This window comes from Copidosoma floridanum, unplaced genomic scaffold (genome assembly GCF_036245765.1).
Source record: "Copidosoma floridanum isolate Cflo_tuat_1 unplaced genomic scaffold, Cflo_Japanese_pri ptg000020l, whole genome shotgun sequence".
NCBI lineage: Eukaryota > Metazoa > Arthropoda > Insecta > Hymenoptera > Encyrtidae > Copidosoma > Copidosoma floridanum.
Window position 1 is genome coordinate 27,943,395 of NW_028321897.1, and position 18,805 is coordinate 27,962,199.

An 18,805-nucleotide genomic window follows, 5' to 3' on the forward strand; every position below is an offset into this window, starting at 1 on the left:
AATATCTTTTCTGATCTAATGTCATTATATTACTTTAACGATTGTAGTCAATATTTATACCAAGATATGTATTAGCATCATCTATGTCTTTCATCTTAAATTTATTTGTTGGTACCTTTTTAGTTTCGTTAATTTTTTTTTTTTTACTTTTACTACATACTAATATATCATCCACAAAGATAATTACATGAATTTAATCATATTCATCATGTATGTAATACAAACAATAATCATTTTTGCTTTTTTTAAAACTTAAAATTTTTAAACATGTATCCAAACACTCATATCACGCTCTAGGGCTCTCTTAAACCGCACAATCTTTTTTTTAACCTGCATACTCTACCAGTTACATCATTATAACCTTCAGGTTGTTGAGCATACACTTTGAATTTTACATTCCCATTCAAAAAAGCTGATTCCACATACATTTAATTAATAATTAGATTAGTTTGTAAGCAATAAGCCAATAAAATTTTAAAAGTTTGGGTTTTTGCTACAGGTGAATATATGTTGGCAATTTTTTTTTTTTGACGAAAACTTCTTACAGCTAATCTAGCTTTACATCTATTGTCTAATTTCTTGGTATAAACGCATGTTAAATCAATAATTTTCTGGTCTATCTACTTATTCATAAGCCTTATTTTGAATAATGTTATTTATTTCCTTGTCCATAGCTTTTAACCATTTAAACACTATCCATCATTTATTGCTTCATTAAATTTTGTGAGTACTTGTATTAAACATAATTTAAGTAAATACATGTTGCATAATTTTCTAGTTTATACCTTTCTGGTTCTTTACGTGTTCTATTAGACCTTCTCATTATTTTTATTTGTAGTTTCATTACTCTTTACAGTTTTAATGTTTTATCAAAAACCAAATCATGATCGCTACTATCATCATTATTATTTTCTTTATTGTCAAAATTTTCATTCTCTACACCATTAAAACCTACTAATTTGACGTCCTCTTCTACAATATCAACATGTCTTGTATTTTTTAAGTAAATTACTTTTGGCAAAAATTTTATATGTAATATTGCGTCAGATAACAGATACCTTGATGTATCCATTACTGATCGATCGTATCTTTCTGCAGTTTCATTTAGCTCACTCACATATGGAGGGGATGAATCTATTATAATATCTTCATGCTTTGCAAATTCATAAATACTTTTATTTAGGAATTCTTTCCCATTGTCACATCTAAACCTTTTTACTGTTTTCCCTGTCGAGTTTTCTAATTAGTTTATAGAATCTACTAAGCAATCACATGTTTTATTTGGATACTTCATTATGTATGCCTTAGCAATTTTACTGTAATCGTCAACAATAATTAGAAAATATTCATATCCATTATAACTATCTCTATGAGGCCCATTCAAATCCACATGTAAGATTTTTAATATATCATTTGCTCTTTGTCTATCATAATGAAATTTAGTATTATACTTTTTATTTTGAATAAAAGAGCCACATTTCAAATAATCATTCTCTAAATTTTCAGGCAGACCTCAACTTACTTTTCTTAACATAAAATAGTTAAATAATTAGAGGCTCGATGGCTTAGTGGTTAGCGTGCCAGCCTCCTAGCCAGAGATACTCGAGGGGTAGTAGGTTCGAATCCTGTCAAAAATTATCGAGATTTTTTCTCGGTCTTTTCCGACGAGATGAGTATCTAGGATACCGAAACACCACTTATCTGCATTTTAAAATAAATAGTGAATTTTTTCTGGTGATGCCTGGGACCTCTAGGGGCTTCCTTTTCCAAGGATAGCCAACACCTGGTCAGCTCATCGGGTAAAGTCACTGTTGGTTATAAAAAGGTCGGTACAGCGAGTTAGATGGTTTAATGCAAAAATGTCTTTCCATTAAACTTGATAATAGCTGTGTGTGCTTAAGACAACCGCTGCACCCTGTAAACAGTACCCAGTAGAATGGATGACCGAGTCGTCTAAGGAGAACTTTGCAAGGGAACCACACGAAAGACTCGCGTACTTAGAGAAATAATTGATATTTACGAAAAAAAACATAGAAGGAAAAGAAGAGGGACATAACATACGTAAAAACTCTGTAATGGGTATAAATTGGAATCATAATACTACTACTAATAGTATAATAATTGAAATTAACATGGTCTAGCATTCTAAAATATATATTCGGAAAAATAATTCACATTATCAATGATATGATCAGTACAACTTCTATCCAAAATCCATTTAATTAATTTACTATAATTATTCACTTCACAATTGGCCCGATTATGATTCTTATTAATACTTACATTGTTATCTAAAATTGTACAAAATAAGTCTTTATTAGTACTTTGATTTTCGCTATTGCTTCTACCATAATAAGCATTGTCATCTTGATAATGTTGCTGTTGTCAATGTTTACTCTGCCACTGTTGATATCCACCATGACCACGCTGTGCTATGCCATTACCTCTTTATTGTTGTAAAAGTTTTGCGATTTTTGGATGCCGAATTGACCTCGTCCACCTCTTCGCTATTTAATTCTTTTTTCTCTGTTAACATTTAAAACACCAGTCCACGAGCCGCTTAATGAATTTTGTCGTTGATTATAATTGTTACTGTAACATTGATTTTGAAAATGTCTAGGTTTCTCACACTTATAACAGTTTTTTTATTCTTTTCCACTTTAAGCACACTTTAATTTCCACTATTATGTTTTATTTTTAACGCTTTATCTTTTATCTCGCATATAATAATTGTGTTTTAACATATACAACTGTTTGCTTCTCTATTTTCAGAACGTCTATTAAATCACCAATATGTTCCAATGCGGGAGGTTATGTTCTAAGTAAACAATTAAATTTTTTTTTTATTAATCGTTGCTCCAGCATTTTTTAGTTTAATAATTTTTTTTTTGAATGCTCTAAAAAAATCACTAGATTTTTCGAAGCTACTCAATTTGATTATATGTAATTTTTTTTTTTTTTTTTTTTTCTACCGGGTTACCACGACAACCTACTGGCCTAGTCTTGGGGGCCACCCACTCACACCTATGCGTGGGGGTGTATTGCCACACCCATTTTCAAACCTTTTTCCTCATATCCTACCTGAATCCATGGGCACAGTGTGATTATCTCCGGTGGAACACCTTGACAGTTAAGCTGACACTCTCTGCACCAATGGTACATCGGGTCCAATCGCCACTGTGTAGCCTTTCCCTGGAGAAGACTCCATTATTCCAGGACGTCCACTCCTCGCCAGTTAAGCCGGTGCTCTCTGCCGAAGCATCAGATCCAGGCTAATTAGCATCCCCGGAGAAGCCCCATGTTTCAGGGACCACTCCTCGCCGGTAAGGCCGGCGATCCCTGCCCGACGCTTGGCATCGGGTCTGCTAATCCCTACATATAGCCCTAACACTGTTTTGCATTTACCCAGGCCCGAAAACCTGTGGGGCAAGGAAAAAACCCGGGAATTACTCTGAAGAAAAATTCCACGGAGAAACCCGCCCCGAAACAGCTGGGGTTACATAGGAACTTTTCCCGATGAAAACAGTTTTTGAAAAAATCTGCATTCACCAGGAATTGAGCCCACGACCACTATAACTGCGTTGTATCAGTAACAAGCACGCTTACCACTGAGCCAACGCTGCTCATGATTTTATCTTATTTATTTCCTACGCATACATGCAATGCTGTTGATTCTCTTCAGTGTAACTTATCTAACTTTTTAATAATCTTGTACGAGCTTGTTTTCTCATGTGTCAATTCGGGTTGAACTACAGTCAATACACCACATATGTAATTCATTGCTTTCAAATCTTTTTTTATCCAAGTTTATTCTGCTTTGTTTTGATTCCTTGTTTCTTTTTTGATTACATCTTTACATTTTCTTAACCTTAAATGATTAATGTTCTCTTTGTTTACAAACTATAATTACTACCTTTAAATATAAGTAACATGAATTTGGTATCATCCGCCATTTTTTTTCTTCGTTTTTGCTTTCGACCACTTTTAATGTACACACCACGTTTTTCAAAATTTTCAAAAAATTTTGTCTCGCATAGTCGCTGTCTTCTTTTTTAACTCAAAATTTGCACTGTTTATCTCTTTTAAGATTTTCTCGTTGTCAATCAGTTAAGTTATATTGTAAAGTTCTTTTTTCCCTTGTATATTTTTCATTTATCTATACTCGAACATTGCTTTTTCACTTCTTTCTACTAAGCACGTGTTAAACTTCCTCTTTTATAAGATTTTTTAATTCTTTTGCATCTCAATAAATTTTGCAGTAAAACACATGTGTTACATATCACTGAACGCGTTTTATAACATTTTTTTTCATACTTCACATATTTTTTATCTATTGTTAATTGTACAGTCTCTCTTACAAGTGATTGTCATATACCTCTAAAGAGACGCGTGAAAAAAAAATAAAAAAAATAAAAAATACGAATGAAACAGGCAACTTAAACCATGCACTGCTACTATGTCCAAAATAAATAAGCCTGGAAAAATAAATATTTAAAAACAAATCTTGTATAATATACTTGAATTTATTGTTATTAATATTTGATAATAAAACTACTGTCTTCTTGCTCCTTTGCCATAATTTAGGAAATTTAAATGAAAAAACTATTTAAATAGCCATGCTCCAAGATTCCAAGTTTTTTCGTTTAAATTTCCTTGTTATTAATATTCTATATTAAACATGAGGCACCTTGCCTCAGCAACGGTTAAATATCCATTGAATATACGTATTGTTATTAAACATGTATAAACCACGTGATTTAAAAGCTCATGGCCTAGCGTTTCAGCGCCCCGAGCGTAATTTTAAATTTAATTATATTCTAACACTAAACTTATCTCCGTAAGCATATTGTTCTATATATGTGTAAGTACCAATACATACGAACATGCTACTTGTCTTTAAATCTAGTCAGTGTATAATTTGCCTTGTTATAGTTGAGAAAGAAAGACCTTCTAAGCAGTTACTTGTATTTATATTTGTAACTCCACCTGTAAACACACTCGTAAATATATTTGGAATTCCATTTGAAATTTTACTTTGAATGACATATGGAGTTTTAGATTGGAGAAACCATCAGTAATTTTAAGTGGTATTACATGTAACAATTGAAATTGATTTTTTTTATGAACCAAAAAGTTGAAAAAAAAAACAATTTTATGCAGTGTCATGATCGTAATAGGCGTTACCATGCGTATGGTAACACTAAAAAAAGGGGTTAAAGTATTTTTCTTTAATTTTAGAAAAATCAATTTTGTAGTTTTTTTGATTATCTTTGAAACTAATTTAATCCCTCTATTTTGGTTTTGCCCTACGCATGATAGCACCTATACATGTGATGACACTGCACGAAATTATTTTTTAATTTTTTTTGCCGATTAAAAAATCAAATTTAATTATTACTTGTAATACCACTTGAAACTCCACTTGAGTTACTGATGGCTTCTCCAAACAAATACCCTATAATTGATTCCAAGTGGAATTCCAAATGTGTGTGTAAGTGTAATAGGCCTAGAAAATATACAACTAAAAAAAAATATCAATAATAAATATAGTCATACTATGGATACTTAAGATTAAAGGTTAGGGAGGGTAACGGCTCTGCTTCTGCTAGTCTGGTGAGGGAGAGAGAGAGAGAGAGTGAAGTTATTCTATCTCTACGTAGCATGTCGTGGGCACAAGGATCTACTCTCAGTAACAGACATGACGTAGAAAACATAAGCTTAGCTTCAGTTTGTATATTTGTGTTAGGCTTGCGCAAGTTGCGTATTAACTATCTGGGTATAAAAACAACTAATGCTAAAATATTTAACCCGTATGACAATATGTGTTTTATAAATCGACTTTTATAATATCATAGGGCAAGAAAGACAGATGGTACAAAGTACCATGTAGCTGCAAAGTGAGATTCATAAAGAGGTACATCTGTTGTCCAATACACCGATTCGAGTCACGAAGGTAGTATATATATCCTACTACTATACAAAGCAGAGTCACTAAAACCGTTGTAATCACTAACCAGACACAGTACTAAGCCGATCTTGCTGAAATTTTTCATACTAATTCTTGACAATTCGTAAATGGTTGCAGTATCATTTTTATCTTGAAAAAATTAATAAAAATAAAAATTAATAAGCTCAAAGTTTTGTTAAAATGCCATAAATAAAAGGCGTACTAGATGCCATCGTGTCTGGCGTAATACCAAGAGACGTCTAGTCAGAATATAATCTACTCATACAGTTTGAGGTTTCGTGGTCGTTCTTCAGGTTTTAGGGCTGATTCTCACCAACCTGATGCTACCAGACCAGATATTGCTACAACAGCAAGCCAGGATAAACATTCCTGACGAGTTCAGACAGCTATATAAGCTGAAAATTTTATTAGCCTCCTGCTTAGTAGTTCGTCCCTACGGTATACCTACAGAGAAAATATTCTTCGACTAACAATGAACGGTTGGATATGCGGGAACGATCCAAAGATGACATATTCTTTGGCCAGCTACGTACTTCCCTCCAACACGGTCTTTAAATGCAGATACGAGGGTAAAAGTGAAGCTACCCACAGCTAGCTTTCCATCATCGAGAATAATAATAAGGAATTACTGGAAGTATTACCACTGGCTATTTTCAGGGCTATCATCAAGTATTTACGTTCCATTATTAACGATCAATTTCATCGGGTCTTTTGAGGGTTATCTAACGTTAAACAACGTTGCCAACAAATACATTTTTACCACTATTTCCAATTCATCCACTAAAAGACTATATAAAGGTGGTCACTGTTAAAAAAAGTCAGTCATTCACTGGTTCACTGGCAGACGTCCCGAGTAGAGTTGATCGTCGTAAGGCTGTGAACCCCAGCCACCAACTACCCTACATTATTATCCTCTTGACTCTAAGAATTTAACCAGGAATTACCAGTCCTCTCTGAGTTCTGCACTGATGGAAAAACCTAACAGTCAAGCTATGAAGGAAAAATGAGCTTGAGCAAACGGGACAGTCTTCAACAGGCAAGCATAACGAACCAGTCTCCCTACCTTTGATCACTGAAATGACTGATCTCTGCAAGAAAAGGTACTTGCGACATTAACCTCTCCAGTATAACATCAGGTGACGTTGAAAAAGAGCTCTACAACGAGCTCCAATGCTTCAGACGTTATAGTGTTTCTCCCGATCAGTCTGGTGCTATAACAGCTGGCTAGAGAAGATCACCCTGAGATATCCAGACAGTCAAGTTTGCCGGAAACTTTTGTCAAAAAAGAGTTTGGCTCATCAGTATTTTTTAAGGCCATCAAACGTCAAATTACCTTGCCAACAAATATATATTACAACTTAACAAAACCGACAAAAAACAGCCTTCAGGGCTCACAAAAATTTTAATCATACCTACAGTCGAAAGATGGCTAATTGGAAAGGAAACTTTAAATGCTTCAAATATATATAATTTCTAGCATCAACAAACTGATGCAGAACATTCATCGAGATTGAAACAGCAGCGTCAAAATCAACAAATAAAGAATCGATTACGTGAGAGATCAGCTTTTCATTATAACCCTGACAATTATCACTTAAATCATCCAGATTTTTAAATAGGTATAATAATATGTATTTGTATTCATTGTGACGATAAAAATAGGGAGATTGAGCTTGAGGACTTTGTTGCTCTGGTAAGTAGTAAGATCGAAAAAAATTATTTTTAATTATACATTATTTGTCAGTTTTAAATCTTTACACTTGTAACAAATAATTCTATTCATTTATTATAACGTAAGAAAGTATAAACTAACGGTCCTTAAGAGCCAACAATTATTTTATGGCATAAAGAATGCACGGTCATTATCAGCATCATTATACTTTTTTTACTTTTAACAGATTGTTATTTGATCAAATTAACTGCATGAATTCTGAACAAAAATATTTTTAATAAGAAGTTTCTTGTTCCAAGAAGTGTCAAGAAAAGACGTAAAATTTTTTACTGAAAACGTTGTATATTACGTGTCAACAAACTACGGTGGTCCATTCAGTGAGTCTCAGGCGAAGCCGTAAAGGAGAGTCACTAGTTATTTTATAAAATAAAGTTTGAAAAACCTGCCACTTTTTTAGCCATAATCTCTGTAATTTAAAATTAGTAGCTCTGTCATTACGAGCATATTATGAAGCTAACTTTTTAAACTTTTTAAATAGTGAGCTAAACTACACATTCTCTATGCCTCTTTATAATCCACACCCTTATTTATCATAATATTGTAGGCACTTAAATAAATAGTATATATTTTTTGGCAAAACTGACGTTCATGTTTTTCATACAAGATTTTTACTATGTTTTTTTGTGTCAAGGTGGTTAACATCAAGATTCAGCATCAGTACATGGTAATCGTGTTAGGTAACCTAAATTAAGATATTGCGGAAAATGGGTATTAGGTATTATTTTTTTTATTGAAAAGTTTAAAAGCATTAAAGACTACAATTAGTGGAAGTTAGCAAAGCAAGATTATCTCAAACATTAAGATTTATGAAATTTTATATTGTCTGAGATGCTTTATCAATTACAGGCACAAGGAAAATGAGCTAAGCCAAGGGAAAGCTAGTTATGGCTATTGATGGAGCAAACTTTACACATTTAAGAAGTTCCACAACTCTCAAAGAAATATAACACAGTTTAAAAAATGATAGGCTGACAAGAAAAGTGGATATACTTAGAGCTTTAATTTACTCAGCTTGATAATTGTAGCAATACAGAATATTATGTAAATAAATAAATAATTTCTGGTTATACTCAGCAGTTGGGGAGCTAAGGCTTTATTTTTTCATCTATTACTTCCATTCTCAAACTTTCCAGTCCCATTATCATTGGCCTATAATGATCTGGTAGTTTTGCTGAAAACGAAGAACCAATTTACTGATGAATTACTATAAGGCCTAAGCCCTTCAGCTGCTTAAAATTATTGCAAGATTTAAGAGTTACGGCAGTAAGGATAGTGCTTATTGCAAACAAAGAAAAACAAGCAATTAAAAATATAAGTCTAACAATAAAATCTCCCACGTAAGATGTTTTACATGCAATAAATACAGTGGCATTATTAAAGATTGCTAAAGTATAAGAATAAAAAATATGAATCACAGCAAGTTGCGTATTGGAAATAAATTACTTGAAAAAGCTCTCACTTGACTAGTTGGTGTGTGCAAGAATGATGTCAATAAAAAAAAATTGGTAACTAGATTCTGATGCAACACAACGTATGTTATCAAACAGAAATTGGTTTAGAAATTAAAGAAATACTGATGCAAAATTGGTCATACCTAATGCACACAAACTTTCAAGCCGTTGGATCCAATAGATATCAATAAATGTTACAAGAGAAAACAAGGTAAATAAAATTTTTCTAAAAGATGCGTTGTATGTACATAAGCTAGCAGCTAACTTGATCTAAGTTCAAAAACTAACAGATTTCAAAAATGAGTTGTTATTGATTAACGAAAAAGGCTTCATTTGTGATCCCAACCAAAAATTGGTACTTGAAGCTTTGGGTCATCAAAATTTTAATCAATCTATAACAAGCAATATGAAAACAGAATTTAAAAATAACACTAACGAAGATGAAGTATACAGTGATATTTGGCATAGAAGGTTGGCGCATCCAAACAGACAAAATATCATCAAGTTCAAAAATTTAGCATTTGGTTATTGTGTAGTTCAGTGTAATAAACGTAATAAAGAACTACGTGAAACTTGCCTTAAAGGCAAAAAAAAAATCAGAGTGTAATTTAAATTAAATTTATTGAAAGCAAGTGGCTAACTCAAATCAGTGAACTCTGACTTTCGATGGAGTTAAAGTCACTTGAAGAAGTCAAATGTTTCCTTACTTTTACAAATAATTATAGTCGATATGCAATTGTGTACTTTATAAAATAAAAATATGGAGTAAAAGAATGTCTAGTAGCTTATAAAAATTTAGCAGAATTGTTAGAATTAGAATTAGTTTGATTCACTCGTGAAAAGATGAAAATTTTGAGCTGTGACAATAGAAAGAAATTTATTAACCGAGGTATATAAAAGATACTTACAGACATAGTAATAATTTGTCAAACCTCTTGTCTTTACACGTTACAATAGAATGGACATACAGAAAGTTAGAATAAAACTATTATTAAAAAAGCTATGAACAGATCCCCAACCAAAGTTTCAAATAATTTCACGCCTATTGAAGTCTGGACAGGATCCTAACTAAATCTCTATATGTTGAAGATTTTTTACAGTATTATCATGATAAAAATTCTTAATGTAAAATTAAAGGTAAAAAAATTTTATAATAGATCGGAAAAACTAATATTAGTTAGACTTACTAAAAATTAAAGAGGCTGCAAATTGCTAAATTCAATTTGAAAAAAGGTCATTACTAGCATAAATGTTAAAGTTTTTAAAGGCACGCCTAATTTTAAAAAATTAATCCACTAAAAGTTTTCATAATTATAAGTCTGATTCAACCTCAAATATTTTTTTATCTTTAATCACAGAAACTGGAAAGAAAAAAAAACAATTTTTGATGAAATTTAAAATTTAGTAGAAAATCATAACATAACTCTATTTAATTAAAGTATGGATATTGAATGTGATAATACAAAGCTCTCGTAAGTCAAGTTAGAATGCGTCAACTCATTAAATACAAAGAAAATTAAGTAGAAAAAAGATGTTACTAGCGTGGTAAGATGTTTTGCACTATATTTTCAAAATACATTAATTGGCTCGAAGGCATTTTGATGGGACGAAGCAGTCGGTGATTAGACTCAAGTAATTTTCAAAAATAAATCTCAATGAGTGAGCTCAAATAGATAGATACGTTCAAAGAACTTGTTGCTCGTAAATTCATGCAAAAACTTGGTATTGTCGAAAACATACTCACTATAAGTAAGGTATTGTACTATAAGACTTTTGTTAGGTTTCGCAGCTAGGTTATAATTGCTTGTGTTATCATCATCATCTGGACATGCAGAATTCTTTCCTTAATTGCAAATTAACACACAAAATATACTTAGCACAACCTGAGTCTTTTAGTAGCAAGGAGAAAACAAGTAAATAACTAAGACTCAAAAAAGCACTATACGGTCTGAAACAAGGGTCAAGAGAGTTAAGTATAATGTTAACCAAAAGCTTAATACATTTAGGTTTTATTTAAATAAAAACAGACCAATGTGTCTTTGTCTGGAAAAAGGATTAAGATGTGCCCATTCTTACACTTAACGTAGATAATGAAATTGTGCTAACTACATCAGAGAACATAAAAACATAGCTAGTGGCAGAGTTATAAAAATGTCTGGTAGGTACCTCAAAATATGCAATATTAAGAGAATTAGACTGTATGAAAATTTTTTGAGGGAGAGGAAAATGGGTAATTAATTTAAACTCAATGATTAACTAAAACTCAATGATGAAACTTGAAACGCTTCGCAGATCAGCGAGAGCTATTGTTTTCACTGAGTTTGAAGAATAACAGAACAGTAGATATTACGTTTAAAGCAGAGTAACATGAAAATACGTAAAAGAAAAGCTTTAATGTTGTTAAGTCATTTATAGTTAATATTTTTATGTTAACTTAGACCTAAATGTAGGTTTCAATTGGAACAGTCTTGTAGTCAAAGATCTAGAGATGTTAGGACAATTTTTAAATCTACAGGTTACAAAGGATAAAGACAAGAATACAATATGCTTAAATCAAAAGCCATACATATATTAAGTTCTGGAAAGATTCAGAATGAAAGACTACTACCTAACTCATACATCTTTGAACATCAATAAAAAATTTACCTACACAGACTCAAAGGAGAAAGAGAGAATTTTTCATACCAAGAATAAATAGGGAGCATTATACGAGTATACCTAAGACAAGTAACAAAAACTGACAACTGCTATGCTAATTTACACTCAAGAACTTTCAACAAAAATCCAGAAATGGCACACATTTCAGCAGCCAAAAAAATAGACAGACAGACAAAAAAATAGCTGACATTCAATCTGCAATAGATCCTAACTATTGTGATGCAGATTAAGCAAATAATACTTTAAATAGTACATCTGTATCTCAAAGTGTGTTCCTTTTTCAACAGGAAGCTGATTCAAGGTTTGCAAGGAAGCAGCCCACTACAGCACTGTTATCATGTGTAATGTCGTATCCAGCCAGCTTGGCACACGCTCACAACTATCCCGAGTGCAACACTACGGGTATACAGCCGTGCAGCTCTGGCCTCTTTGGTACGACCACCGTACCCTGGCACCAAAGCCCAAAGTAGTCTGCACAGCTGTGGATTTTTTCACTTATAATCAATAAATTCTACTGGCTCACTTTTGACAAGCCACTAAAATTTCTCCAAGAAGCCACTAAAATGCCCCCAAGAAGCCACTACTCGCGATCCCAGGAGCCACTCACCACGAACCCGGAGCCACTACCCACCATGTTTAAGTACGGCATGGAGTGCATCTCACAACCCAAATTTCCTGTAACAAAGTGTAGAGTAGCCACTAAATTCCAGCTCCAAGAGCCATTAATCTGAAGTGAGGGATGCGTAAAAGTTATCTTCACTGTCTCACGCACCTTGCGCACACTGCCACCACTGCCTGTATAAACAAGCCGTACTCATCCTTGTGCTTACAACTTTCTGGTTTCTTGGGATTTCAGATATTTTATGTCGACTCCAGCCCCGGTCTCCTAGTAACCCTTGCAGCCACCGATCACACCCAGCCAGCCAAGACCCAAAGTCCGTTTCCCAGTCAACACGACCCACGAGAAAACAGAGCTAAAATCGCGAGCCACATGAAGTGAACGAGCAGAATTCTTGTGTTCGCGTTAGCCAAGGAAAAGATACCAAAAAATAGAACAGAAGATGGATTTTCGGGATATTGAGGTGAAAACTAAAAGTTATTAAATGACAGTGCTGATCGTTTGAATAAATAATTGCGTTTCTTGAGATGTATCACCTATTAAAAAGCGCCAATTAAAACAAAAACGTTATTCTAAGATGAAAGTTGAAAAATTACTGAGACAATCAAAAAGAAAGTTTTTCATGCAAATATCGATGATTGAGATGGTGTTGTTGAAGTTGATGATGATGTCGCAATCTTTAGAACCTTACAAGAAAGTTTTAACACCAGTACAGACTGATGTCATAAAGTAAAAATTTTTACTATTTTCAGACACTGGTATCAAACGTCTGATCAGAGAATCCAGGTAAACTCTCCCACAGCTACTCGACATATGATAACTATGGCAAAAAATATTGCTAAAGATAAAGGAATTTAGGCAATCCATGTCCTAAAAGCCATCAATCTTTAGGAGTGAATGTTATTAACAATATAGTAAACTTTTATCAATCTGATGAACACACACAAATTATGGCCAGTAATAAAGATTTCGTCTCCATGATAGTGGATGGTCACAAAATACAGATGCAAAAACGGCTGATTTTGAATAATTAAAAAGATTTGTATGATTTATTTAAAAAAGAGTATCCGACAATGTTACCTTCTACAATAACTACCTTCGTAGTTACCAATAAATTAAAATCAAATTGATATAAATTAAAGTAAAGTTATATTATAGGACCAACATAGCATTAAAAAAGTTGCCACATAATTCTTAAAAAGCATAAAACTTACTCTGGAAACTCATGGTTTTTTATTTTGGAAATTTATGGTTGACCATACTAAACACTCTATATATATATATATAGTACAATCCGTGATGACAATATCACTGTTCTATATTTAAAAAAAATATTAATAGAGTCAAAAAACATTGTGATCCATTTTTTGCATGATCATATTACTTTAAAACCTGCTTGCGCATGTGCACACAGATACACTTCAAAGATATATGAAATATTTTAGTTAATTTAAAACATATTTCTGAAGATTACATAATATTACTTTGTTTGGTTGTTCCAAATGGTAGTTTGTAAGAAAACAAAAACAAATAAAAGTATAAAAGCAAAAGCATATTATGTTGTCGTTGTGCGTGTTCGATAAAATAACTCTTACTCTAATAACTTAAAATAAAAAATTTAATTAACATTCAAAAGAAAATCTTAATAAGTTATTATTAACAATAAACTGTATCTACCTTAAATCCTTGATCTTGTAATAGTCTGACAGAATCAAATAAAGGACTTTTTTCATGAAAATCTCCTTCTTCAACCTCGGTTTTTGCACACACCTCTGTGTAAGGACCTATCAAACAGTAATGATCACCCATTTCTTCTGTCGAACTGTAGGCCTTAGATCTTATAACTGTGTAGATTCCACCAACTAGAAATTTACAAAATAGTATTTTGTTATCTTACAAATTTATTTAGAATCCTAATATTGTCCACAATATTATCATTATTATAAAGGTTGTCAGTATAGTAACCGTCATTACTACGGTTATGGTGAAGATGACGTTTATGACAATAACTTTGAAAGAAGAATTAGGGAGAACGAAAATTATTATTATCATTATGGCAATAACGATGATACAAATTAGGTACGTCGACTTAGGGACGTGTTAAAAGTAACGAAGTTGCTTTTCACCCGTCCCACCGACAACTCCATGCGAGTCGACCAGTTAGAAATGTATATAGATGTATAGTCATGCACGCGTGTTCTTCTCTTGTTTGTTGATATATATGTGGCTTCGAGGAAAAATGCGCGGTTGGACGAGACCAAGGCACGGCAGCGACGGACAGATATAGATATGAAAGAATGCACGCCCACGTATATGCTGTGAGCGTTGCAGCGGCAGCGCCGAGAGAGAGATATAGATACAGGGAGCATGTTGCCGCGCGCGCGCTTGAGCCATTCGATAGCGGGCCACTACGCCGATAGGTACGTTACGAAAATATCGAGTTTCTGCACAATGTGTGTGTGTACGGAGAAATTTGCGAGTTATCGGGGTGTGAGAGAAAGAGAGAGAGGGGGAGTAAATTGCTGTCAGGGATAAGAGCATCCGCAGATCGACCCAGGCCATGACACCGACTGCCAAGCTGCCGTGTCACCTGCTGCCTTGCCACACCGCCTCCCGTCACCAAGACCTGCAGCAGAGGCCGAACGAGAGCACGCCATCGAGTCAGCGGGCCACGCCGAGCTCAACCGCCTGCCCAGCAGCCGGGTCCAGGGTGCGACACGGCCACGAGGGCCGAGAGGTGACACCTGCAGCGGAGTCAGGGGAAGATAGAAGGAGAGAGAATTAGAGCCACCCGAGAGAGCGAGAAAAAAAGGGATTAACCAGCTCTTGTCGGGACGCGGCTCGTTCTCACGTGCGTACTTCCAGCCGTAAGGTACGGTGCCTATAGCTATAATTGTACTATCGATAGGTAACGTGGTGTGAAAGGAGAAACAGAGAAAGATTATTTCGCGGTGTATGTTACGGGAGAGTGTTATTCGTGCGGTCGTCGAACGTGAGTGTGTAAGAGAGACAGAGGCAAATAGTTGGCTATCGGGGGAATAAGTGATTGGACGCGTGGGTGTGTGTGTAAAGAGAGAGATATATAGATAGGACGCGATAGGGCGTACCCGCCTTAGAACAGTGGGTTAGGATCGAGCATGACAAGGAACGGGCCGTAAGCGTGTCTCGAACATGGGCACGAGGCGAGTTTGCTACTTGGTCGCGAGAATATACCGACGCGGAGGACAGGGGTATACGACAGGACTGAGGAAGGAGCTGTATCGGTGTATATAGACACCAGCACTCGCAGCACGTCGAGCGCGGCGATGCTGCTGTAGCACGGCACTTCTGTACATGAGGACGAGCAAATATATGTGAAAGTATAACTGTATATGGTAACCGAGTCTGGCTGTTAATCCATTATTTCCCTCACCTCCCGGGCTGGGGGGGAAAGCTCGTCGGGAACCTCCTTTTGGTTTAGAACGATAGTCGGGACTAGGAGAGGGGCAGACGTACGTGAGAGTTGTGACTTGTACTTCCGGGCTGCCGACAAAAATCGGCAGGAGTACAGTGTAATAACTTTTTAGAATTAAGAGCAGAGAATTAAAAAATTTTTAACATTATTTTGCATCATTAACATTACAATTTTATTTTACAATTTTATTTAAAGGATTGATTTGTACAATCAATTCAAAGGAGCTTCAAAGTGAGTTAGGTTATTTTTTACTTTATTGAAAATTATAATGTCATTCTTAAAAGCTTGATGATGCATAGCAGACGAATTTTATCATGAATTCTGACTAAAAAGCTTTAGCTGTATTATTAATAAATAATTCAATAGTAGAAACTATTGACCACACTGTAGTGAAGATTGATAATTTAGAGTGGATCTCAGGTATGGTTGTTCTTGTGGGACAACAGTTTGATACGTACACGCTAAGATCAATTTTTTTAAATCTGGCTGGAATTGTTCTCGAGTCTCACGGGTGGCTCTGCACCTCAGAAAGACCCAAGAAATAGTCCATGGAATTTCTAGCTGTGGAAAAGGGACAGGGCCAGTTTGAAAAATTAGGTAACGGCGGAAAGAGGGATTTTGAAGGGTTAATTAGGTATAAAATTGGAATGGGGGTCGTGAGTTTTAGATGGGTAATTGTCATCTAGGATGAGGGTTTCGCAAATAAGATTTATGGGATCAACACTCTTCATAACAAAATAGTAAAGGGTGCCAATAAAAATCACGTCAGCAATGTAAGGGCCGAAAAAAAATAATAATAATAAAAACAATGAAAGTTACCACAAAACATGATAAAAAATGACACATGTTTTGTTTTGTAATGTTACTACTACCACGTCAAGTAATTAGCTAATATAACTAAGTAAAATAAACATAAAATTAGTGTAATTTTTTATGTTGATCCCAGATATAACTGAATGCAACATTAATGTTGAAGAATTTCCGTGCAACCTTGTAAAAGATCACAATTCCATGTAATCTTGTTAAACAACTAAGTAACTTTGTGTTTTACAATATTATTACCTTCAAATACCTGTTGGCACTAGTCATTTATAAGCAACTTGTGACTTTCTCGGAAAATTGTGTAATTTTTTTATTGGTTACTGAAGGAGTACTAAATGCCTTGTAACTATTAGGGTGCCAAAAAGATAGATTAACTTTTTAGATTTTAGAACAGTCTTAGCTTTTATTTGTCCCTATTTTTAAGGTTTTATGTCAGTATCCTTATTTAAGTCTGTATACTTTCACTTACGTGCAATTCATTCATAAACTTTTTTTTAATAATTCATCTTTACATGTTATGTAATGGGCTATCCAGTTAACAAGTAAAAATTAGTTTGTATGGATTCTTTGGGTTATGAAATATTTCTTAATAATGTGGATTTAAATTAAAGTTTACTCAAAGTGAATAATAGTGGATTCATCGGGAAAACATTCACAGTTTCTCTGGAAGTGGCTTTGGGCTAGTAAGCTGAAGCCACAGAGTTTAACCAAAAAATAGCTGAGTGTAAAATTATTTTATTTTAGACTGGCAGGTGTACTAAATCTTACATTCTTAAACGACAGCCTGAGAAAACTGTATGTGTTGACCACAGTCAGCCTACGATATATGGGTCATGACAATTCCTTTAAGCTTGACGTGGCAGGTACTTACCATACGAACGAGACATTTCTTAACATTATAAAAAATCAGAGATATTTTGTACTATTGCGCCAGTTCTCAATAAATCATATACTCATGCACAAAAATAACGACACATTCACTAAAAAAATAGGACATGCTGGATAATCTGGCTTTTGCAAAATTATTTTATTGTATTCGATTCAGCTTTTGTCAGAGCTACTTTTTTATATTACAGAGTTTTTGCAACTGCTGTACTCTGCTTATACTAGTTAATTTACTTTAATTACTTTTGAGATGGCTCATCACACTGTACTATACCTATTTACATGTCATCAGACTATTACACCTCACAAAATCGGGTGATGAAGTTGCCAGAGTTCAAGTGACCTTTAACTTTTCGTACACAACGACCTAACTGGTAATATATTACATAATATTGTCTGGCTAACCTTCATTTTCTTGATATCATTAACAAGCTTGGAATTTATTTTTTCAGTACCTAGATTGGTACCACATTAGGCATAAAATTTTAATTAATGCGTTTTGAAAAAGTTGCCTGGCAACATGGCTTTAAATTTTGTTAGATGAATCAATTAATATTCGAGTGTGATTCATTCACTCTGTAAAGTTAAATCACTCAAATGTTACTGAGAATCAGTAAAATGTCGCTTACTTATAACAATAAGTAAACGATTTTTTACTTATAATAAGTCAATACTATTGACTAATTCAATTAATCTAACTTCAAAAGGCAAGTTTCATCCATACTTACAGTATTTTTATTTTGTGATGAGCGACATACCTGAAGCCCTCTAGTCTAGTTTTCTTACAAAGTATAATTTTTTCTATAATTCATCCTTATCAGAATTAAGAAACTTAAATGACCTGTATACCAATTTAAATTATCCAGTGTTATACTTGTTTAAGTATAACTTGGTAGAGAGAATCCGCGCACATCATAATTTACACTATTTATTTAAGTACTTCTAATCCATTGATGTTACCACATGGATTATTTTGAATGATATGCAATTCACTTTCATTCAATAATTTATATTTTTAATAATCAAATTATAAATTAAGTCTTAATATATCCCCTTAAATGTTTGAAGAAAAACAAAAAAATTGAAACTCTCTACTCTAATAAATGTCTGACCAAAAGTAAGCTGTTGTACTGTGTACGTCTGTCTTCCATCCCCTATCTATGACTGCCTTACAATTATGTACATGTGTAATATGTTTTTATAGGGAAACTTCCCA

At 33.9% G+C, this 18,805-nt stretch overlaps 1 protein-coding gene across 3 annotated transcripts in view; it reads right to left on the reverse strand.

Annotated features, from left to right (window-relative positions):
* The window catches only part of GlyS (glycogen [starch] synthase), a 1,005,553-nt gene that overhangs the window by 738,385 nt on the left and 248,363 nt on the right, over positions 1-18,805 (reverse strand). For all 3 annotated transcript variants that reach the window (XM_089593760.1, XM_089593761.1, XM_089593759.1), the window contains one exon: positions 14,106-14,290. In XM_089593760.1, the coding sequence (XP_089449886.1) occupies positions 14,106-14,237 (132 nt within the window). In that variant the 5' untranslated portion in view covers positions 14,238-14,290. The remainder of the gene's footprint in view (positions 1-14,105; positions 14,291-18,805) is intronic.